Genomic DNA, 25,159 nt, shown 5'->3' on the forward strand with positions numbered 1-25,159 from the left:
TATAAACTTTTATATTAAAATACAATTCTAGCCTATGAGGAAATACGAAAAAAATAAATTCTTTTATTTTTGATCTTATAAGATAAAGATCAATAGCACACGAATAAATTTATTTTAATTCATATATTTTTATATAACATAAAATATATAGCATGTTATTTAAAAAATTGAAAATTATTTTTATTTTCGAAAAATACTGAAAATATAAAAAATTAATATATGCCATTATGTTCATTTTTAAAAGACTATAAAATTTGTTCTTTTATGATTTTTTTTAACCTATTATTAATCTATTATTAAGAGAAAAATATTAACTAATAATGATATGAATAACCTGTAAATATATTAATTTTTCATTTGAATTAATATATAATTAAAAACAAAAGAAAATTATTATATTATTTAAATATGATAATATATCAAGATATAAGAAAAATGATCTTACAAATATATTTTTATTCAAATATAGAATTTCATTTATCTGGATTTGTTGAAGACAAAGATATATTCACACTTATATATATTATAATTGGAATTTATACAATAGAAGTTTATTAATCTTCTTCTATTTATAAATTCTTATTTAAATTATAAAAAATCACTCAATTTAGTATACTTAATTAATGATTTCTTTAATAGAATATATACTAATTAAAATTCTATTCCAATAAATAGAGCTTAAATACATATAATATATATTTTTTTATTATTCTTTAATAACTAAATATTGTCATAAAAATCTTATTATATTCATTCTCTATTCTTTTTAAGTTTTTAATAATCATGAAAATTTATAAAATTCATAATAAGAAATAAGATATATTGGATGAAAAAGATACAAAAATTATCTAACAAAAACTAAACTTTCAGATAATTCACTTGCATTTATTACGAATTTGCAACCACCATATGATTAACAATTCTCAAAACGGCCGCTGCAGTTCAATTAGAACCCCGGGAAAGCACGTCTTTTCGCGAGCATCATCTTTACATAACAGTTTCGAAACGGAGTCACATCGTAGCGTGTATCGGACCCCACCTATCTACATCTACATCTGAACGTTGTTAAAAAGTATAGAACGATTATGCAAGCAAGCGACCATACGGTACGCCACATTTATGAGAGTAGCTAAGTTTAGAGAGCCGCGATATGCCCGCACCGCCACCGCCACCTTCTTCCCGCGTTCCCGACACTTGTTGGATAACGAAATGACGAAAGCTGTGCGCCGCCGAGTCTCGGCGAGCGATACCGAAAATGACCGAGCATGCGCACATGGGATTAACGACGATCCTGAATTCTCAGGTGGGAGAGGAAACCGCGAAAAGGGCGGGAAAGTGACATCACGTTCGAGCGGGGATCATGCTATGCTTTCGAAAACCTTATGGATCACTGCGTTATCGTACACGTGCAAGCAGAACACATGTCTTAACGCTTAGCAAATCGATTGAAATCAATATTGTCGAGTGTTGTTGAACAAAAAGTCTAGGAAGAAATCGGTAAGAATGATGAAGCATTGAATTATTTATAATTATTAGATGAATTATTTAGAATTATTTAGATGATAAGAAATCATATGGTTGATATATATCATAATCGGTACGGAATATGTCAAAGGATCGACAATTTATACATGGTCAGTCGAGCAGCGTGCCATTTAACCATAATGGCATGCTATCCGTTGTAAAATATCCTTTCAGGTTTTGACGTAAACGTGTAATTAAAGAACACTAAGCAATGCCATTTGAGAGAGGATGAGAATGCGTAGAGACAGTTCATGATTAGAAATTATGTTCGAATCAAAATCTTAATAATTCTCGTTGTTTTTCAATAAGTAAGTGAGAATAAATGATCTTTTAAAGTAATTTTACAACTTCGTACGAAGCAACAGTGGTATTTGTAATTAATTAGATAACTGTACGAAAGGTTTATTAGAAACAACATTTCAAATATTTCGTAATTTTATTATATTACTTTCATTAATTACGCTTGTTAATTTATTAGAAAGCTGGTCTTTGTATTTTATGTCTGTTATAATACAAGTCAACATATTTTCATAATCTTCATAACAAAAATTAATACAATAATAGATAATTTATCTCTTAATTTAAAAGATTAAATATTCATTTTATTTCATCATCGAAAAACGTTAATTTTATGTATAAATCATCTTATACAATAAGTTTTCTAAAAATCTCTCATACTTCTTGTGCAAATTTATATCTACTTTTATGTATCATTAGTTTAAAAGATTAAAAGATTAAATATTTTTACTTCATCATTGAAAAGCATTAATTTTATATATAAATTATCTCATACAATATACAATAATCTTTTATGGAAATCTCTCATATATCCTGTGCAAATTTATATCTATTTTTATATATCATTAGTTTCTCTTATTCGATAACATTAATATCTTAAAATATGAAATTAATAAAGAAAATGGATATCATAAATGACGAAAACGATAAAAAAAATGACATCAAAAATTTCCAAACGAATATGATTATTAAAATATAATGAAAAACGAACTGTTACGGAAATATTTTCAAACTACAATGCAATTCACCTTCGATAAATTCAACGCAGTCGAAAACATAGTCAAACAGTTGAAAAGTTGAAACTCGTGTAAAATTATCATACGAATAAAATTACAGCAACATTTTCTTTGACATTTTCACATTTCCGCGCATTTATTTCTCCCGCAACATTCTAATAAAGCCACACTCCCGCAAGTTAATTATACATATATTATATACGGAGAGAGAAACACGTGTCTCTCGTTTCCCGCGTAAAACAAACTACTCGCCCTGAGGGTACTGAACATTAATTAGGATAAAAACCATTCGACGTGGAAAGTTCCTGTATTCATGGAAAACTCTGCCTCGTCATGATCGATATCACCTACGTTAACAACCCGTACCTGCCATCTGTGGTTACGAAACAACGAAATAAATGCCGCGTGGTTTTCTACGTTACAACTTTCAATCCTCCTACCAATTAAATAATTTTAAGCTCGTTTATAGCTAAGTATGCACAGTGAGTTGCTAAATTTAAAAGAGCCATTTCAAATTATGCAAATTGTATCAGTATATGATATATTATGATATAATATGATATATTACAAAGTAACATTTATCCATGATGATATTTTTTTTATTTGTTATCATTTAATTACGAAGAAAATTCTTGAATTACCGATCTATATATTTTATATTTTAAGTATATATTGTTTCCGAAGAATTAATTTGTTTTTCTAAATTACAAAAAAAATCTGTCCAAAATTTGTCATATTGACGAACTTGATAATTCTAATATTAAATATTCTTACGAAATTTCACACATGTGATTTTAAAGATCAAAACAAACTCGATTGAGATTTATTTATTAAATTATTTATTAAGTTCGCGTTAGATGAAATGAAAAACAAAGAGTAATCATATAACGGAGATAGAACAATCTCTTTTTCTGTCGTTTTATTTAATGCAAAAGTTAATATAAAAAATAATTGATATATTTCAATTATTTATAATTTAATAAATTTAATCTAAAGTAAATTTTTTATAAATTAATTTTTGTATTTGTTTTTCTAAAGTCAATATTCTAAAGCGTAAAAGAATTTTGTACGTGACGAATCGCATGGTAGACGTACACGTGCCTAGTACACGTGGCGGATGAAAGACAATGCCGAAGCATGGGAATGGTCGACAATCGCGGATCGGTTCTTGGAAGAGATAGGGCGGCATCATCGGAGGAAAAGGATTAAACCAAGAGATCGATTATTAGTAGTTGCGATTTGCAAACTATGTGAACGTGAGAAGAAATCTCAGAATAATTTTCTATTACATAAAGAATATATTATATCTCATGAATATATTAACACCTTGTATATTATTCACGAGCAAAAATCATTATAGATACAGCGGAAATGATAGATATGTATGTCAAAGTATAATATAAAAAAGGAATAAATAAATAAATATAAAAAACGAATAAGATAATGTAATATATAATATAATAATAATATAAAAATATAATAATATACAATAATTATAATATTACACATAATATGAAAATGTAATGATATAATATATTAATAACAATAAAAAATTCATGACATTATAGAATATAATTTAATAATAAACCACAATGTTTGAAAGGTTAAATTCAAATATTTCAAGAAGCTCAAGGCCTACGAGATTAGAACTTATACATACATAAACTCAAGAGACAGATTTCTCCTCTTCGAATGATTTTCAGTCAGTGACCGATCATTTAAAAATGTATTTCTTCGATATACATAAAAAATTAATTAAGAACAATCAGCTTCCGAAAGAACAAAAATGCCCGAAGAAGCAGTGGTGAACGAATCTACGAGATCACGCATACAAATATATACATGTGTGTGTGTGTGTGTGTGTGTGTGTGTGTGTGTGTGTATGTATGTATGTATGTACGCGCTGGGATAGTTATGTCTTTGCTTTTCCCCTCCGGCCACTTTGTGGTTGACTTTGACCCCAAGCAGGCGGACAAGCGCGATCGGTGACAAGAGGAGCGTATAATGATGCACGGGACGAGCTGGTATATACACAACCAAGCGCGTCGATGGCAGCAGCGTGCGCGTACGCGTGGCAAGCTAACCAGTCGGTAGAATTGCGACGTGAGCAGAGTTTGGTCGTGCCCCTCTCGTCACACGCGACGATTGGTCCACTTCTCTTCTGTGCCTGCTGCTACCACTTGGCATACTACGCACCATTACAATCTTGACAAACAATCCGCGTCTTAGCACGGATAGCTTATCCCCGGCTGGATCATAATCGCGGATCAAGCCAATTATAGATCGATCCATCGTGGATTGAAATACATTTCGAATGAAATATTATAAATAATGATTATTTTGCTGGAAATTTCAAGGGATAATGATTTTAATAAATAGAGAAATCGTCAACCATTTATTTGATAACAATAAATCTGTTTGGAAGAAAGAATTCTTTTTCTAGATGTTTGTTAGTGGAAATTTATTAATAAAAGAAATGATATTATATTTGCACTTTTATACTCATGAAATTTGATTATGTTTTTAAAATTGCCTTGAAAATTAGAATTTTTTTCTTTTTTTTCTTGCTCAAGATCTTTATCTATTTTGAAACGAATAGTTTGTTCAAAACATATATATAGACAATAGTTATGTATTTTTTACGTTTACACTTCGTCGAGGATAAAGTCGATTTGCGTAACCTAGATTGATGTTTAGTCACATATTATTATGCCCTTCTAATGCGATTAACTTGCTTCGTGACCATGAATAGAAATGTTTGAGGTAATCATTAGATATCAATCGCGTTCGACATCGAAAAACTTATCTATACGGCTAATCCACAGCATATCTTTGCGATTATATATTTGCATCGATTAGTGACTTCCGTTTTCCGATACAATACAATAACGATACGAAAAAATCTTATCAGAGATATTCGTATATCGATATATAAGATATATAATATATATATTTATATATTCACGAATCAATTAGAAATCTCAAGACATATAAGTAGTACGCTTTAATAATAAATAAAAATAAAGAAAAGAAGAAAATAAAGAAATTTGTATAATTTTTTATAAAAATTATTCGTGAAAGTGTATATTGGATCGAAAGATGAATACACGTTAAATTAAAGTAGGGAGCGTGTAGTAGTCGATGAGAATCGATGTTTGTCAGACTGATATAAATTATATTTTGTACGACGCACGACAATCTTACGATAAGCGCACAGACGATGGAATATCAACGCGTTATTATGATATTTGTACAGTTGTCTTAAGCACATAATATGTAAAATATCGAAAGAACGGTCCTGTCATCACAGACATTTGTTCGAAGTTGATTAATTTTTCTCTACTTTTGACAATGCGAAAAAAATTTCTCGCGATACTAAGTGATTGATAATACGTGAAAGAAATCGATTCATCAATCGCGTTTATACGTGCGTATCTTTTTGTTTTGCGAACAACATCCACGTACTTGAGTTAACATTCGCGACAGGGAGGGAGCAAGAAACGAAGCTTTAAACGAAGTTCACACAGATAACAGCAGTATCGGACCCGGTTACGCGTGTATGGATGTTTTACACAAACAGACGAAACTATGGCGGGAGTTTATATTCGATTTCCAGTTTCACGAATCTTCCATCCGTCCCCGATAAGAATTTCCGATAGGCAAAGCGCTTGTGCTCGGGTAGTCTTTTTCTTTTTTTTCTTTTTTTTGGAAATTCAATCAAATAATTTAATTCTTTCTAATCACTATATATGATAAATTTGAATAAGATACGAAGAGATTAAATTAAAGACAAAAAACGTAAAGATATATAATTTATTATGCAATAAGAAAAAACGTTTGTGATGTCTTTTTCTTTTTTTTTTTTAAGAAATTTTATATGATTTTTAATTCCGGTTTTTTTTATACATGCATATATGTAAGAATATTTAAATGCAAAATTAAATTACACTGTAATTGTAATGATAAATTATTTAATATACTTTTAATTTACTGTTTCTTTCGCTTTAGAAAAAAACGAAATGTATATTGAGATAAAAGAGATCGAAGTTTAAAATTTTATATCTTTGTACTTACATAAGTATATAATGTAATGTGAAAAATTGCTTTTTATTAGGAAGAATTATTTATTCCACATTATACTTAATTTTATCGATTTAAAATTATCATATTATACAAAATTTATCGTCTATATTGGCATATAGTGAATCACAGAAATATTCAGACGCTGGATGAACTTTGATTTCTATGTTCTATATCTAGAGTAAATATATTTACTCTTCTTTTTTCGATTATATTTGTTATTTTATATGTATTTCCTTTTATTTAAATATATTTAAATAAAATATATATTATTTAATAATATTAATTTCTTATTTAAATAATTTCTATTAAGTTAAATATTTTTTTTATTTTTTACCATTTTATATTATATGCTATATTTCAATATACTAACTGTAAATAATTTTTTTTATTTTGTATATATTTTTCTATAAATAACGCATAGAAATCAAAATAACCAATCTACGAATATTTTTATTGTCCGCTATATATTTTGAAATCAAATATTTAATGTATCACATGTATCAAATATATCAGAAGATTATTTTTTCTATTATTTCTTCTATTATTTTTTATTTATATTTTTTTTTCATAAACACCAAAATATTAAATATATTTTTAGATAAAATTTTGTAAGTACATGGATTTAGATATTATTAAATAACATGAAATTTAATATATATATTATATTGAACTTTTATATATATTGAACTTAATTAATCACATCGTTTTGAAATTAAGGAATTCTTAGCAAATTTTTATTTAAATAGGGATAAATATAAAAAAATATTACATATATTGCATTAATATTGCATATACGCTTGATGATCATCTTTTATTTAAAATTTAGATGTCACAAATATAAGTTAAAGAAGTTAAAAATTTATAAATATGGAGATATTAAAATCGCAAGAGCTTGTGCTAATTTGAAAAAAAATATCTAATGATAATCGCAAGATCTTGAACATTGTAAAATATATACAATTCATAAATATAAAAAAAATATTGTAGAATGGTACAATATCAATGGTAATCCTTTGAAGATTTTAAAATAACGTAGAATTGCATTTTCAACAATTATTACGAGATTTTAAAATATATTCTAAACGATATTCAATTAAAGATTTTAAAAATAAGATTCTAAAAATAAAAATTATATTACTGCTTGTATTAATGTACGTATAAATAATATAAACAAAATGGTATAGAAATAAATTTTATAGCCATCTCTATATTTATATATTTAAGAAATCAATAGAACAGTTATATAAACAATTAATCAATAAATAAACAAATTAAAAATTAAATATACAAATATTCCTTATTCATTTTACAAATGATTATCTTACAATCGTGTACTATTAAATATATAACAAAAATATATATAACAAAAATAAAAATTATTTTACTCACAATTAATATTAAATATAAAAAATTAATATAATATAATATAAATATAGAAAATAAAAGTACACTTCACATTGTCATATATTATTTATGCATCGTGTATTGTCTATATAATTAATAAATAACAATAAGAATAAACTCGGTTTCATCTTAAAGAAATCATCGTAATCTATTATACATTCTCACGTTATGAACATTTAGATTTTATACTTGCACTTCTTGGAGTATGCAGAATGTCTCGCAGAAACGCTCATCAGGTTCGTATATCATTTACGTGTAATTCTAGTAGACATCAAGTCCTGCACAGTCTCATTCTACTACGTATGCCGGTTAGCGTAGTGTTACGTGGTCTGCTAGAAAAAGTCTTCAATCTTTTTCTATAAGGATTTATTATAAAAATAGAACATTAATAAAAATTCATTACAGTCAAGCTTTGAAAAATCGTTCTATCTAAAAATAAATAAAATATTGTCACTTTTTAATGTGATTTTCATAATTGGAGATTATTGATGATTAAAAGAAAAACTTGATAATTTTTGTAGTTTTCTATGTTATCTATTGACTAAAAGAAAATGCTTTGGACTTTGATTGTACATGATTTGTACATTGATTTGTAAAAATTGAAAAATTAGAAAACTTGACGTGTTTCAAGATATGAAGTAACTAAACTGATAGAAAGTTAAATAGATTGACTTCACTCTCTAAAGAATTTTAAATTGTTAAAGTCTAAGTTTCTTCATGCAAAAACTTACATGGAATCAATAATATTTTAATAAGAATTTTTTTAAAATTTAATATTTTAAATGTATATATAATTGTATATATAATGTGTATATAATAATTAAAAATGACGCTAAAATCAATATTGAAGAATTTTATTAAATATTTTTGAATCTTAAAATAATTTAAACAATTTACATAAAAAAAAATTTTACAAGAAATATTAAGTATTGAACGAGGAAAAATTACATACTTCGTTTATAATTCTAAAGATTAAAATTTAGTGCTAAAATGGTGAGTGTTTAATTTTTTAGAAATTCAATATTCAAGTCTCGATGAAACTATTTTGATTTTTGTGTGATTAACTATTTTAATCATAAAAAAAAAATAACTCTGCAAATCGAATTTTAAAACTCTTTTCCTTTAAAAATGAAGAAATATAATTCAAATTTTTTTTTTATAATCTTTGATTAAAATATAAATGAAATATTCCTTCTTCAAATGGATTAATAATATATTCTGTCTATTATAAAATAATTTTTGCATATCATATATATTATATATATACAAATTATATTTAAATTTATATAAATGAAATATATTTTTATTATAATTACAATATGTATTACAATATTATATTTATACCATTTATACTATGAGTATTACATATTTATTTTAGTTTATTATTAGTTATATTATTGCTATATTATTTTTCATTATTTTATTTATTTTTTATTTAATATATCATATATGTATATATTAAATCATCATTCTAATTAAATTAATTCAATACAAAATTTATGAAATTTAAAATTTATTCTGAATAAGAATAAACTTGTCATAAATGTAGATGATCGTTCGAATTTCTGCCAATAGACATCAAATCAACATGAATGCTGTTACGACATGATGTAATAATCAATGCGTTATTTTCCACCAATCAATATTTTTCCTACATACGATCATTTTAGGACATACAGGTTTGTAATAATCTTGACCAATGAATCATCTTCGAAAATAAATAAATTTATGACAATTCAAAAATGACGAAAAAAATCTCGGTTAGATAATAGCAAATTTCATTGAGGAAATTCTATTCCGTCATGCAAAGTTTTTTCCACAAGTTTTCCGTAATATCACACTCATAGATTGTCCTTTGACTAATGAATAAAAGTGAATGAAAAAAATTAATCGTCAAACGATGATGTTCCCTTTCTATCTTTAAATAATATCGATGACATAAATTCCATGGGATTTTGCGTAAATACATAATTTATTCATCAAAGATTGCGTAACAAGATTCATCAGAAGCTGCTTACTTTCCTAAGAAATCCTTGTTATCGAATTTTCTTTTAAACATTACATTAGTAGATATTGTTAGAATACTTTAAGTTTTTTAACATTTATTAACTACTGAGATATCATCAAAAGAAAGAAATGTTTTTATAGAGATTTTTTTGAAATGAATTCATTAATACTAGAATTCCTTGAACCATCGAGGAATTCATTAAACTAAAGACAACTATTATATATCTTACTATTAGGCATATACTTTGTCCAGAATAGTAAATTGTCAATTATAATCACATCTACAAAAAAGAGATGCAAGAACAGCTGTACCTGTCTTGCATGGATGTTTCAAATGCGTTCCAAGTTTTTTTCAGCCATAAGTCAACTATTAGGTTCAAGATCGTGCTTCTCGAGCATAGTTACGTCATATTTCAATGATCTAGCAGACGGGTATGTATGCGCGTACACGCAATGAAAATATTGTTGCTACAAGTTTATGCGAAACATTGTTGCTACAGGTTTATACGAAACATTATAACTCGCCGCAAAGAAGAGAAAAATGAAGTTCTCCGTGCCAGAGATAGCAAGAAGGACGAACTGAAAGCAGAGAGGAACATCCGAGAATGTAGGGACAATCCGGTCGAGCGAGAAAGAGGGATGCGAAAACAAATCGAGAGGAACGAAGAGGAGACGAGAAGCTGTAGCAGAGAAGGGCGACTAAATAGCACGCGAGGTCAGTGCCTCGAATCGGAGATCGGGCCCAATCAGTTTCAAGCAGATAAAACTCGTGTCGTAGTTTCAACCGAGGTCTTTGCTTAATGAACAACGTTGTTCCATATTAATTTTCATATTAAACGTTCTAATGATCCTTCAGACATGGTGGGAACGGAAATGAAATTGATTGTTCTCAAAGATGAAATTGAATCGATATTGATGCTTGATTTGAATCTTTGTGTAATAAATAATAAAAAGAAATGAAAAATAATTAATTATTGCAACGAATTTTTAACTTCTCTTTTTTTTTTTACGTTCCTTGATAAGCAGTATCAGTATTTTCATATCTCAACACTTATTATCAGAATATTTTAAACAGATATATTTTCCATGTACGTATTGCAAATATATATCGCTTGTTTGCTGTAATAACGATGTAACTAAAAATTTGTAATTATTGGAGCAGAAAAAATTGTTGTTGCTGTACTTTCTATTGATAAATTTCCTGTAAGTGAATTTCCAATTTGATGTTTTAATATATTCTTACATATCAAACATGTTTCTAACAATTCTTGACAATATGATTTTCTCTAAATTCGTAAATTTTAGTTACTACAATATTGAAAATATAGTTTTCGAATATGATACATTTTACATATTTTTCTTTATTTAACCAAATGATTCTTGATAATATAGATATTCTTGATAATAATGCGAAATTAATAATATATTAAATGAAAATAACATTTATATTTAATAATAAAGCGTACAATTTTAATTATTAAAATAAAATACAAAATAGTAAAAAGGAAAAAAACATTAGTATTAGAAAAAAAAATATATAGTATCATATCTACATGTAGTATCATATCTTATATCTACAGAATTATTTACAGAATTACTTATATTGAAAAATTTATGTAATTTAACAATATATTATATAATATATTAAAATTAATATATTATATATTTTTAATTAATTATTAATTAATTATTATATATTTTTATTATATATTTAATATATTATATAATATATTATATAATATATTAAAAATATATAGAATTTTTATATATATATTTATTTAAATAATCTTCTTCTGATTTCTATTTATTGAAAAGATTAAAGTAAATAAAAAAAATAATTATCTAAAATATTCGCGTCTCTCTAACAGAAATTTTACCGTATAGTTTTCTACAGAAAATTGTGATAATGAATAATATTCGCGAGACAAACGTTTTTCTTACGCAAGGTAGACATCGTTTACCTGACACGCGTGTATGTACGTATTAAGCAGAAGAAATTTGCATGCAATCATTTGAAGGCTTCCGCATTTTTCACCACGTGTCTCTGTTTCCTGGATCTCTGTATAGAGCTGGCTCTATCAAGAAATCCCGCTAACAACTCTCTTCCTCTCTATTTCCCTTCACATGTCTCTCATTCTTGCTTACGAACATGTTCTGATCAAGGCCGTTTCCCAGTACACACGCTGGAAAAACTGCCTTCGCTCGCCGCGCGATTTTTCATTTATTATATCTCAGCCGACAGCAATGGAACATCGTTACCTCTTGTAACCGACGCAGAAAACCTGACCGAGGCTTTTATCACGAAGAAACGCTTTATTAGATGCTTAGCCAACGAGCGTATAAGGGGTGCGTGGTATTCTTGTAACAACATTGAGATAAACCGCGACACAGACGCAACGCGGTGGCGGCGTCAACAGTGCCACTCGCACCGTGCAACGTTGTGTCGCTCATCCATGTGCACCTTCGCCTCAACGTCGCCTCTATATGTATCTGTCCGCGAAGCGCAACATACGTAACGAATGTGCGATACTCATTAGGAGAGTCAAGGGTATGTTACGTGAAGAGTGCGGTTACGCTCCGTGTCTGACATTACGTCACTGAATGTGCATCTGTCGGTGAACATGCAACACACGGCCGAGTATAGCACGAAGAACGTGCAAGCGCCACCGAAACACGATACCAAGTTGGTCGATTGAAAGGGAAAACGTTTCTTTCGCTTTTTTCCCGAGCGTTGCTCGATTTTCATCGCGAACACAGCTACGCATTACGCGGCTACCGTAACACCCTTCGCGTTATAACTGCATGATATTAAATACACACTTCGTTTTTTTACCTTTATGAAACTGAAAAGAGGCGGGAAAATGATATCGTATCGATTTTTAGGAATTGAACAATTCAATCGACTTTTGTCGGGAAAAAAGGAAGAATATTATGATATTTTTAATTTTTGTTTAATAGCTTTAATTTTTTTTTAAATGAAATATTCTGTTTACATAATTATTACACAATTGAATGTTATTTGTAATTATTTGTATATTATGAAGAATACGCTTATATACTGAAAAAATGTGTGATGATTGATATTAGATTGAATTATGAATCTTGAGATAAAATTATGAATCTTGAAATTAAATTAATTATACAATTTTTATACAAACCGTTCTATTTTTTTTATTTGTCGAAATTGAATAATTAATTTTCAAGTGGATAATGATATAACTATTTGGATTATAAAAGTTATGATTTTGAGCTTTTATTTAAAAAAAAAATTTTTTTAATAAAATTTTGAAAAATTTTAAAACAAAATTTTAATCAAATATGTAGAAAAAATTTCTATAATTAAAATTTGTTAAATTTTTAAAAATCATTAGCTAATTATGTCTTTTATTATCATTTTTATTTATGGACAATCAAAAATAAAAACGATTAAAAATAATAAATATAAATGTATCTAATGTTGATTATCACAAGAATTTAAAATCTTAGAGATAATTAATATTTATCTAATATTTTAAATTTAGTAAATAAATTTTAAACTTATTTATCTATGAAATATTTATTGAAATTTATATATAAGTATAGCTTTTAATACATTTTAATTTAAAATACGAATTTCGTAATAAAATTAAATTGTAAACGATTTATATTTAATATTATTATTTAAATTTATAAAATCATTCTTTGAATGTTATTTTTATCAATCAATAATAAATTTTATCTTTAAATGTATTTTGTGCAATTTTGTTATTAATTAAAATGAAATTTTTTTACAATAAAAATATAATATTAAATATACATATGTAGTTAAATCATTGGAAAGTAGTTAGAAAGTGTAACGAAGCTGATTATACGAGATATCAATAAAACGACAATTGTAAATATCAAACTATACATTCGAAACTTTCAAACGCAATAGAAATCTTGACCATTTAAAAAAAAAATTTTCTTTAGTAATTTGTCTTTTGCTTTCTATATTCTTTATATGTGAAATTCAAAATAAGAGTTGTTGTAATGTTGTAATGTTTTGTTATAAGCCGAATTAAATTTAAGCAATAGATTCAGCTATTTTACAGATAAAAAAAAATGCATCACACACAAAACGAAATAATACTTTTCAACAAAACTTCATACAAAGAAAGATAATAACTCCTATCGAACTATATTTCATAAATAAAAATTTAACTTCATTATACAATAAAATAACAAACCGATAAGAAAGATAATAAATTGTGTAATAATTTGTAAAATGATTATCAATTTTTTGACAATAAAAAAGAAACCCAGACGTCAAAATGTAACGGACGTTCCCAATCAAGCCTGGTACTTTTATGATATCACGCAAATCTCTGATGTCGCGTTTCAAATGACGTAAGCGTCTGTGGAGTTTCTTGATTACTCGATGGAATATTTTAATTATTCTCTGCCCACGTGTCACAAAGTTCTTCACTTTTAGATTTCGTGTCTTCGAATTTATACGACGATTCACCAACAATAAATAAAAATCTCACAAGACATTATCGTTCTGCGAATATTAACCACGATTTTAATGCAGAGATAACCAGGACAAAATTACATCCGATTCTATTAATCGCGCGATTTTCGCGTAATACCCGTGAAACGTCAAGCTCTTAGTGAAACGGTCACGTAAGAACTAATGCTTACTCTCTTATTCTCTCTTTGAATGTAAAATTTTTGCTGATTAATTATACGTCACGCATCCAAAACGCCCCCTTTGTAGATATTATTCCACGAACGCCATCTAAGCACCGGTATCGAAACGATAATTGAACTTATTCGAGGATGACTCGCAAAAGGAATATACACAAATAAGCAAAGCAAAAACCTGTCGCACCTTTTAGAATGCGATTCGAGAAAATCGCCTGGGGCGAGAAATTTTACGAGAGAAAGGTGAACCGTCATTGGATCGGATGAGGCTGTAAAGTGTGGCCGGTATGATTCTGTCGCAATTTACGGCAAGTGGAAATTGCAGCCTTGCTCCAGGCAAGGTAAATAGAGTGTCGACTACCGCGGTCAGTGAACACCGACAGCTGACGAGACGCATTTCAGAAGCGGAAGAGGAATAATACTTGTGTATGCACTTACTTCCTCTTATCGACCGCGACTTTCCTCTCGCTGCGTGATACTTCGACGGTTTTGAAGATGCTCTGAGTTGCTAAACAAGAAAGACAACGGGAAAACGAACCATGATTCGCGACGCGTTACGAAACCAATGCTTTTTGGTTACTGTAAAATTTATTGTCGCTAAATATAAAACAGCCGACCTACTATCGCCGTCGTCGCATTTCCTCGAGGGTTCGCGTTACAACGTCGCGATTCTCCACCGAAAAGATACCTAATCGAGAACATTTTTAAACTTTTAATACTACAAGTTGAATAACATGATTTTGAACAATCAATTTTAATTACATGAAAATAATTTTCTTGAGAATTTTTGAAACTGGCCAAATGATTTTTCGAATAAGTATACTTAACGCGAATTTGTGTTTAGTATTTAGTATATTATTAATGGAAGAAAAAGCAAGAAAAACCATGATATATAAGAATTCATATTTTTATCATGTTTGTCACCAACAAAAAATTCTAAAGGATTTGTATATATTTATTTATTTACAATCAGTTTTATTTAATTAGAGAATTAAATTTATTTTTCAATAATTATCCGTTTTGTTTAATATTCATAAATATTTTTTCAATAATTAGAACTAGAAAATAAAAGCTAATTATCTTTTTAATAGAAAAATAATTATATATTATATAATTATATAACAATATATAATGTATAGAATATAAAAGAAAGCTTTCAATACATTGTCATAGATATTTCTCAAGGTAATTAAAAAACACGTGGATTTTTTTGCATAATATTCGACTGCACAAATAGTTAGTAATCAACTCTTGCAGTGTTTAAGATTTACAAGCTGTCAAATGGTGAGCATAAATTTCTCACTTTAAATGTTAAGTACAATATGTACGGACCAACTCTATGAGTTTGTCAATTTCTTTTCAATAACAGCAAAAGAACGAGTAAACTTTCTCAGAATTATGTTGATTAAAAATCTCTGTCCAGTTCAGCGATCGAAGCAGGTGGAAAAATGAACGATAGAAAAAATCGGTGGAAGCTTCTACCGGTCCTGATGGAAGTGGGCCCGAAAGTAGGCGGAGGGAGAGATGACCTCAAGATGATGATATCGGCAACATGGTCGTCGCAGGGTCGTATATAGAGATGGCGATGGGAGAGAGAGAAGGCAAGATCATCAGCGAGAAGAAGAAAAGAGATCGACGAGGGAGATGCGGCAACGACGCCAGTGTTGCCTCGTGCAAAAATAACGTGGAAAGCCTGCTTTAAACTCATGTCAGCCGACCGCGCTCACTCGAAATATACGCAGCGCGCGTGTTTCGTGTTTCTACCAAATCATTTTTAAATCTCATTGAACAGCAGACGATTCGGAAAATTCACATTAATTGCTCTATGGTTCGTTAATGAAGATTGTATACACCATGCGGCTAAAACGACGCAGATGCCGCGCTTCATTCTTCAGCCGCGTTTGCGTACACACTGTAAATGGACGTCGCGTGAACCGACGCTTTCAAGATCGTTCGGTAAATCTTTGCTTCGAACTTGCTAGATTATTTTTAGATGAATGAATTTGGGGATAAAATTCGTTTACAATCCTTCGTTGAGGAGAATACATTATCCAGTGAAAGCAAGAACTTAGTTCTACGGGAGTTTCTTGTTGATACACTTGAGTAGTTACTTTATTTCACATATGCGTAACAACATTTCTGGGAAAATTGGTGTAAATAGCTCTTGCGAGAATTAGATTTTCACATATTAGAGATCTATAGATGAACCGAATGTTTGAAGATAGAGTGTAAATAAAAAATATGTACGTATCATTTAAACATTTCTGTGTATCTTTTAAGTAAAAAAAAAAATAACAAATACAAAGAAACAAAATTTTAATTACAATTATATCAAACAGTAGCAAAATTATATAAATTAACTTCTATGTAACACTAAAGAAAATTTTAAATACTATTAGTAATAGAAAAAAGAATAAAAATATGAGGTATTCTTTGTATTTTACTATTTAAAAAATTTCAAAATAGCTACAAATAAATAAATCAAATGAATAATTTTAGAAAATTTTATGCAAAAATGCTGTATGAACATAAATATTATGAATCTTAAAAATTTGTATTTTTACTTTTTCTAAATTAAAATAAAATCAGAGTATAGAATAAAATCATAAATAAAAATTCAAGTAATAATATAATAGTTTCAGTGTTTTATTAAAAAAAAAATAAATCATAAAACTGGAAAAAATATTAATTCAGTATTATATTTCCAGATCTTTCTTTTTTTCTTTAGATTGTTCTGATCAAATAATTGAAATCCATTTTTATTAAAATTATTAAAATTATATTAATAAATATATTATTATTAATTAATAAATTATTTTTTAATAAATATGAAATATATATCAAGTTATTTTATTTTAATTCTAATTTATAATTTTACTATCTTTCTTTTATTATTTATATATCGGAATTAAAGTATATTTTCAAATCGCTATTAGTATTCTGAAAACTACGATTATTATATTAATTTTATTATTATTATTATTATATTACATTATATTACATTAATATACTTATTTTCTTTTGTAAATGACAAAATAAATCTAAATAAATTCCATTGTATGTATTCTTAAAAACTTCCTGTTACAACGAAAATATCTATTAAACAAAACATTAATGAAAAATGATGATTAATGTAAAAGGTCATTATGATTTTCATTTTTACTTAAGTTTTGAATATTATTAAAAATCTCATTACTATACACGAATAGATCAAAACGTTAATGTCTCATATTTTTACTCTATCTCATATTCCTTCTCCTCGAATTCGATTCACTCTTCACTCTGAAACAAAATCCAACAAATTTTTATAATCATCGAAGTATCTTGGAATCTTTTATTGCTTCACGAACGCAAAAGATTTATGTGAAAGACAGATGGTACTCTTGAACACCATTTTAAACGGCATAAAATCCAGACAGTGTATCGACGAAATGAGGGACCGTGGTAAAAGAATAGCACGTTCGAGGATACCGGAGATTCTCAGACGATGTCAGCGCACTGTTACAGATCGTTAGAACACGACCGTCTAATCGTTATGAAAGAACACTGTGTTCAGTGCTTTGTAATAACGGGTATAACTTGCTGTAACTAAAGTACTAAAAACAGATGAACGTGAGCGAGACCTTTGCTGGTTTCTCGGCTCTCGAAGTTTCTTCGTACAGATCCAACAGCTTTGAGAAATCGGGCTTAGTCCGAAGCCAATATTGCTTAAGGGCTTTTTGCGTTTCGAACGAAACCACGAAGATTTTTTTTTCGTTTTCCTGTTTCTGTAATATCCGACAGGACTTGTATTCTTTCTGGATATCCTTGATTGCTTTCGGACTTCAAGGATGAATTTTCAATCAAAATCTTTAACCCAATCCTGGAAATCTTAGTAATAATTCACGAATAAATTAATCAAATAAATATGATTATATTATAGAAACACCAATATAGTGTATCGAATATGAAAATAATTAAATTAATAAAACAGAAAAATAAACTTATAGAAAAAGATTTGTTTTCTTTTATGAAATGAAGATCTGTATTTATCCTAAATAATTAACAAAATCAACTGTTTTAATTCTTCTCTAAAATGTACTCACAATATAATTTTTATAATTTTGATAAATCTAATAAAATTCAACTAATCTAAGATTTCTATAAAATTCAATGCAAAACAAATATACTAATCTAAAAATAATTGGATCATATACATTCAAACGCAATAAGCCTAAAATTAATGATATTAATCAAAAAGATAAGATACCAATACTATCTAAGAATTATGCAAAATTCATTTTTTAACGTTTTATGACTAATATTTAATATTTGATGTATTAATATTTAATTTTTTAATATTCATTCGTAAATACATATATATTATAATAGAAAATATATTAAAAAATATGCAAATTATGAAAATGAAATGAAAATCACTGAAATCATAAAATAATAATTCTATAATATAAAAACTTTGTTAAAATATCAATAACGTATGGTAACAAACCTGAACATTTATATTTCATATGACTAAGAGCAATAATAGAAGAGATGAATATTTAGACGTTATTATACGATACGATATTCAGCCTCTATAACGCTCGAGCGTGTCGTGAATGCTACTGAAGAATGATATTTGCACGCATACGGATAAATGGCTGCAATATTAGTATCTGTTGAAGCATTACGCGAACGTGTCGCAGTGTGCATCTGGAACTCCTAATTTCATTGGCTCAATTCAAATGCTTAGAGAGATTTAAATATGTTAAATCTCCATATTAAAATATGAGAACTATATTTAAATCTAATAGAAATTAATGACTCATTGAAAAATATTTGTTGAACACATTACAGAAATTTTCCAAAACGCTTACAGTTACAAGAATTTAAAGAATTGCAATTTTTTTCCAATAATTCACGATTTATTTAATAAAAATATTGTAATGATTGGGAATTTTATTGTCTTATCTATAGAAAATTTAAACAAGAGATTAAAAAATAAATATTATATGATAACTATAAAATTAATCTTAAATATACAATGAAGAAAATTAAATGAGCCATTGTTTCCAGAAAGATTTATACATACATAGAATATTATGAATCAGGCATTTAATAATTTAACTATATAATAAGTAAGTATATAATATTCATAACGTATTATTTTTTTAATAAAAACTTAGATTAAAAGAAATGTATACTTGCTAAATACTAAATTATCAAAAATTTTATTTTCTGAAAGTGAAATATATAAATAAATGAACAGATAATTGAATTCAAATATTTTCTCCTTTTCTTTTTTTTTTTTTTTTTTTTTTTTTTTTATATAGAAATCAAATCAAAATCCTCTCGTAATTCCGTACAAAAAGCAAAAGCTTCCTTTGTTTTGATAAATGGAGTAAACGATGCGACGGGCGTTAAACGTTGAATTGTTAGGTCTCAATCTCAGAACTATGGGCATCGTACACAATAGTTATGCACGTCGCAGATAATACCGACTATCCTCGTTTATTTATATTCTCACTCACACGCGACCAGCGCGCGTAGAAAACATCACGCCGGAGATACAGATATTTGTACACAGTCACCACGTGATTATACGCTGTTTCGCGCCTTGCATCTGAACTTTGCAACTGCACTAAACAAATTTTTCGCAATCGGCTTCTCATTTCTTCGTTACTTTCTGAACATTAAGAATTAAAGTTTACGTGAAATATCCTTTATTTTGTACATTGTTTCTTCGAAGAAAGTTGAATATATTGACATTTATGTTTGTGACATACTTATTTACATGCATTTTTGCAACCATACTAATAAATCCTTGGGAAATTTCTTGTATTATTGAAATTTGTATTAATTAATATTTTATCTTTCTTTCAAATTTCTTTTATTATTTTTATTTAAATTGGAAACTGTGCAATAAACTTAATCTTTATTTTATTCTTGGCTAACTCTAAGAATCTAAATTGATTATATATCAGTTATTAATTTTATTTGCTGTAATATTCATTCTTATAAATTTCTTCTTATAAATTAGTAAATTGTAAATAGTATCTTAAATGATATTATTTATAAAAAAAAAAAAAGAATTAATTTCTTTATTTAATTTTTAGTTATATAAATATTCTAAAAAAATATATTCTATTACAATTTATATCATTCAGAATATTTCTAAATCAACCAGTTGCATACTTCATGATAAAAAAAATTTTACGTTTTTTTTAAATCAAAGAAAAAATTTTTACAACTCACCAAACATTCATTACTTTTTTTCATATACTATTTCCCCAATACTCATACTGTTTACAGCAAACAAACGTGTTTCAAATTTTATCAATCGCTTCATATCTGTTTGATGAACTTCTATAATTCCGAAAAAAAAAAAAGAGAAATAATATCAAAATCCATCAATTCTTGCGTTATACGTGAATATCTGTATCACGTTGAATATTATTTCAGAAATCGGTACGATAACCACCAACAAAGCGTCGCTGTTTACCGGGAGGCGTTTTATTTTCCTCGATTTCAGAACAACTCGCAAAAGTGGTCCGCTTTGAGGGAAAAGTACACCACCGCGGGAAAAGTTAACTTCGCCAACTGTTAAACCGCGTAAATCGATAGTATGCTTTTTTTAAATTCCGATTAACGGAGATGATGCACGCGTGTTGTTAGAAATCAAACCGCGGTTAATATACATATGAAAAGAGTGCGTGCATATACGGTTAACCACTATCAAGATCTTACTCGCGATTTTCACGTTCATTATTTCTGGTAAATTCGAACGGGAATTTCAATTCTCGAATGTCGAGAAAGTAACTATGTGAAATTTCTATCTGCAAGCCACATTTTCCATGTAAGAGGGCCACGGATAAATACATTTTACCCAAACGAATTCGATTGTGAAAAGAAACGATAGAAGTCGTAAGAAGGAACGTATGGAAATGAGACGGATAAAACTTAAACGCGAAAACCTGTTCCTTTATTCTATAGTTACTTTTTTACATACCGCGAATATTTTCTATCCGTCGTATATATTATACGTACCTACATAAGTACGCGCCGAAAAATCTAAAACGCCTCGTTGGCGCCTTTCTCTTTCTCTCTCTCTCTTTCTCGCTTTCTCTTTTTCTATCACTCGTATTCATGGTCAACGTTTCGGCGATGACGAGAGGCACGAGCCGTAGCGAATCTCGTTAGAAATATCGAAACCAGTCTCGAGCGTGACTGCGCAACGTAGAAATGTAAAATGCGGAAAATCGTTATCTGATTGGCTATGAAAATTAAAATCTAATATCGATAGTCTGTGTAAGATGGAGCAGTGTCCAATTAACAATGATAATAAGTATATTTTAATGTAAAATATACAATTTTAAAAATACAAGAGATAAAAATTTTATATCTTATAAGAAAATTTATTTAACTCAAAAATTTTAATTTTAATGTAGTATAATTACTTATACATGGATCAATATTTAGATCGAAATCTCTTTGAAATAAAATCAGAAATGTCAGCATTTTTGAATACAATTTTTGAATACAAGTTTTGAATACAATTTGTTGAAAAATTTTTTAATAATAAAATAGTAAATTCTATATATTTTGTAATCTAAAATTTTGTTCTATTTTACATCATTAAAATTTTCAAAAATTAAAAAAATATTGCGTTAATTTTCTTCAGTGATATTTTGTTAAAAAATTATTTTATATAGAATTTCATAAAACGAACAATTATTTTTTAATTTTTTTTATCAAAATATACTTTAAGAAAATCAACTCAAAATTTCACTCTGTTTTTTGTAATACGAAATAAAGCTAAATTTTAAATTACAAAATATTCAAAATAAAAAGATGCCGAAACTTTGAGTATTTATTTTATTCTTTCAAAAATATTTATATAAATTTTCATTAAAATTAGAATTTTTAGACAAAATTTTTGGAAATATAAAAATTTTTTTTGTTTATTGTATTTTTAATAAAATTTAATCGAAGACACTATAATCTTATTTAGCATTCTCAAAGTTTTAGAATGGTATGTAGCAAATCAATATATAAAAGAAAACAGAATAATTTATAATGTCTCAACAAATATAAAAATTTTGTTACTTCAATATATAATATATTATAAACATTTATAAAATAATTTTTAAAAAATAATTTATAAAAAATAATTGATGTATGATTGATTGAAAATAACGCATAATTCTCCTCAAATATACATATTTTTTTTTGTAGTCTTTCTTTTGTAGTCATCATACAACGAAATCTCTATGTACTCTATGTACGAATATGAGTATGTATTAATAAATATTAATACGTATTAAATGTATAAAAATATAAAATATTTAATTACAAAATGTAATAACTTTATACTATAAAAGCTTTCACTATATCATTTAACATATAAATTAACGAAAATATTTTATTTAGTATTCGAAGCATCTTGATAAACGCGCATGAGTATTACATAAAATTAGCGCGGGAACGCGAAAACGGAGAAAAGGGCGGGTTATATTATATACAAAAATAATTCATTGATATCAAATACTTGAAGTTTATGTTTAGAAATTCACATATTGAAAAGAAAGCATTAAGAAAGTATTATAGAATTAAAAAATATATATATATATATATATAAACTAACCTTCCATCCGGCGCTACTATTGCTTTCTCCCTTCTCCCTGAAGTATGGAATATTCTGCATCATCCATTCGTAGATCTGAGACAAAGTCAACCGTTCATCTGGAGCACTGGTAATGGCTTGAGTAATGAGATCTGCATAACTGTGATTTCCCCAGGCATTCCGTCGAGAGGAATTCTTCTTGACCGGAAGCAGGCCGGTACCTTGGCCAAGAGAACCATGTTGAGGCGGCGTGCCACTTTCGACGTCTTCGACGCCCTCTTTTCGAACCGATACGTTCGGCTTTTTGTTTCCTTCGATATATTCCTCCGGACTTGGCAGCGGCCACGTGTGCGACCGTGCTCTGGTCTGAGGCTCGAATCCACTCTCAAGATCGTATGGTACCCCCTGCTGTGGTTGCAACCCGGTCTTTGACCCTGATGCAGAAACCGGCACCGAGTCCATCATGTTCGTTTCCTCCATGTAATCCACTTTGACCGTGAGCACCTCGAAAGGTGCTGTCCCTTCGCAAATATCACGCTGTCTAGCGACAAATCACGGAAAAAATATCCGTAACAGTTGATAACCGTATTGCGATTGAAATTTTTAATATTGCCAACACTGTAATTTCTACAAATTAACAGTACCACGTTGATAATAATGAATTAAAAACTCAGATCACTTTTCCTCGTGTTACTGTATTCGCGTTTGTCACTTAATTTTTTTATGGCTCACAATTATGAACGAATAGTATTTATATGATATTGTGCACACAGTAACAAAGATATCACTTTGAAAAAATGAAACGGAGATGAACTATAAAGAAAAGCAGAGTATCCCGGATCACTCGAATCGAACTCTCCCGCAGCTGGCAGCGGACCGACCGAGAATACGCTACGCTGTGCTTACGTTGTTCTGCGTGTCACGAGCGAGCGAGAAAGAAACAGAGAAAGAGAACGAGTGCGAGAGAGATATACGGCGACAAGAGAAGGGGCAGACCACGTGGTCAAACTCACTGTTTACAAGCCGCGCCGTCGGTCACGTGGCCATGTTTTGATAAAGAACTTGGCCCACTGCGAAGAGAGAATCTTCGACTTTGTTGTTTCGCGTTTTCTATGCGGCAAACTTTCTCAAAATCTTTTGGAGTATCGAAAGTATGTTCGTGTCGTTTTTCGTGCACAATCTTGTTCGAAGTTTATCGAGAAAATTTCACCGATTGAAAAAGTAATTAATAATATTATTTTCGTGTCTATTCCAAAATGACTATATTTTTTCCTATTTTTCATGGATATTTTCTGAATATCTTTCTATTTTTTTGGTCCTTACTAAAGTAAATATTTTCAATGCCTATTTACTCCATGTGTTTTTTTTTTCAGAATCAAGTAAATTGAGTTGATCCAATAATGGCAGACACTTTGATTTGAAGTTTTTTGTATTTTTTATAATGACACGATCAAATTTATATAAACAACTTTATTTTAAACTAATAATGCAATTAACAACGGACATGTAGATATATTTTAAACTTATCTTCTCATTATATACGCGCACTTCTAAATGTTACAGTAATCAAACTATCTTCTTCCCAAATACAACTTACCGGCAATGCAGCGCGGCGAATACTGACGAATTCTTCTGGCCGGCAGTAGGAACTGACCGAGTAAAACTGAAGTTGCGTGAAGTGAATTCGTTGGCGTCTGCCTCCGCGCATTCGAGAGGGACGAAGATAAGATGACAAGCAACGATACGAGTCGGATAGAGAAGGATAATGGAGAAGCGAGCGAGATAAACTGATCAAATGTCCTAACGTGAGAGAGAGAAAATAAGAGGGAGTTCGCGACAT

The 25,159-nt window shown here is 28.4% G+C and overlaps 1 protein-coding gene across 2 annotated transcripts in view; it reads right to left on the bottom strand.

Annotated features, from left to right (window-relative positions):
* Positions 1–24,899, bottom strand: part of LOC122719043 (forkhead box protein O) — a 334,732-nt gene extending 309,833 nt beyond the window's left edge. For both annotated transcript variants that reach the window (XM_043944569.1, XM_043944568.1), the window contains exon 1: positions 23,341–24,899. In XM_043944569.1, coding sequence (XP_043800504.1) covers positions 23,341–23,799 — 459 coding nt within the window. In that variant the 5' untranslated portion in view covers positions 23,800–24,899. The remainder of the gene's footprint in view (positions 1–23,340) is intronic.
* Between the last annotated feature and the right edge of the window lie 260 nt (positions 24,900–25,159).

This window comes from Apis laboriosa, unplaced genomic scaffold, assembly GCF_014066325.1.
Source record: "Apis laboriosa isolate Shangri-la unplaced genomic scaffold, ASM1406632v1 scaffold69_cov144, whole genome shotgun sequence".
Lineage (NCBI taxonomy): Eukaryota > Metazoa > Arthropoda > Insecta > Hymenoptera > Apidae > Apis > Apis laboriosa.